Raw genomic sequence first — 1,672 nt, forward strand, 5'->3', positions numbered from 1 at the left:
ACACACACACACACACACACACACACACACACACACACACACACACAGTTTGGAAGGGTCCTCTTGTTAAAGCAAAATGAGAAGCAGAAAAGGACAGCAGGAGAGCAGAAAAAAATAAGCGAGTTCTGGCACACATCTCCGCTCATCTCTCCGCCCGACAGGCTGATTTCTGGATGGCTTCCTGGTCGAATGCATTTTTTAGCACCTTTATGAATATCTATGATATTTACACAGCATATTCTATGAATGGTATATAGATATTTATGCATCATTAAAAGTAAAAACATGTACGGTCACGTACACTATACTTGCCATCCAGTAAGCGTTAAATATTAACCCAGACCCCCTGGTGAGCTTCCACAAACAACCATGTGTTAGCTTTTGATTAACTAAAGCATGAAAGCAATCAGTGTCTTACACAAAACAAATATAAGTGTGCACACATGTTTTCAAATCTATGCATTGGTATGGGTGCTCTAGCTCAATTAATTGTTTGAGCAGCTTCACCGTCTACATAACTAGCCTTTTCCTTGCTCTACTGGCTTGTGACCAGATGTTTTGATCCTCACATTCTCGTTGGACAGATGCCATAACAGGGATTTCACTCTGCATTTGAAACAGGACACCTGAACAGATGAACAGCGCTCTCAGAGACGTCTGTGATAAGTCCCCCTGAGTTCGTGTGTGGAATAGATTCATAGGATGGGTTGTTATCATCATTGATTGTAAAGGAGGCATTTGTAATTTTGAATATGTGAATATGGGCTATGGGAAAAATAAGACAGAAAAAGAGTGTGCTTAATACTACAGCCATGAGGTAAGACATCAGGGTTTGGGTGGCAGTAGGTACATCACGGCTTTGAGCGCTCTGAAAGTTTTTGAGTACTGGACAAGAGGATTAGGTTCTCCGTCTGAGCCAGGCTCTGCCCTCTGGCATGGCACATAAGAACTGGCATGACTTCAACCCACTTTTTGCCACCTGAGCTCTGCCCAGGACAGGTGTAAAGTCATCAGAGCGAGACAGCCTTGAGCAGAGCATGTGGGAGTGGTGAGGGCAAAGCAAATTAGAGGAGGTGGGGGTGGGTGGGTTGACAATGTCTAAATGGTCTAAAGCAAGGCAGCATGTGGGGCTAAAGTGGCAGCTGCTGCTTACCTGCAGTGGGAATAAATAAGCATTTGTTTACGAAAAACAGCAGTTCGAACCGCTCGCTTACCTGGCTGTCTGACCAGAACCTGCGTGAACCCCGAGGACTCCCGGGAGAGTCGATACCAGGCTCCATCTGGGTCACTCAGCCACTCTTCCACCAGGCAGTAGTATGTCCCAGAATCGCTGTTCTCTGCCCTGTTTAACGTCAGCGCGTAGAGACGGGTTGACAGCCTCTCGGCCTGGACTCGACGCCGCAGTCTCTCCTCTTCTGCGTAGGCGCCGTACTCGAAGGCCCCCGAGCGTTCAATCCTCAGCAGGAGCTCGTCAGCTTCTGACCCGGTCGCGCGCCTGACGTACCACAGCACAGCGTGCTGGGAGTCCTGGCTGGTCTGGGAGCTGATGGAGCAATTGATCCTGACACGACTATCCTCCAGGAACACCTGGGAGTGGTTGGTCTTTTGCACTCGCAGCTTGCTCTCTGCAAAGAATCAGGAGATGGGGGGGGGGGGGGGGGGGGGGGGGGGG

At 48.9% G+C, this 1,672-nt stretch overlaps 1 protein-coding gene across 1 annotated transcript in view; it reads right to left on the reverse strand.

Annotated features, from left to right (window-relative positions):
* igsf3 (immunoglobulin superfamily, member 3) overlaps nucleotides 1–1,672 on the reverse strand; it is a gene marked incomplete at its 5' end in the record, with an annotated part of 22,217 nt that overhangs the window by 2,242 nt on the left and 18,303 nt on the right. The window contains one exon of the mRNA XM_031869378.1: nucleotides 1,215–1,633. Within this exon, the coding sequence (XP_031725238.1) occupies nucleotides 1,215–1,633 (419 nt within the window). The remainder of the gene's footprint in view (nucleotides 1–1,214; nucleotides 1,634–1,672) is intronic.

The sequence above is a fragment of the Anarrhichthys ocellatus genome, unplaced genomic scaffold (assembly GCF_004355925.1).
Source record: "Anarrhichthys ocellatus isolate YVR2014 unplaced genomic scaffold, GSC_Weel_1.0 scaffold47, whole genome shotgun sequence".
NCBI lineage: Eukaryota > Metazoa > Chordata > Actinopteri > Perciformes > Anarhichadidae > Anarrhichthys > Anarrhichthys ocellatus.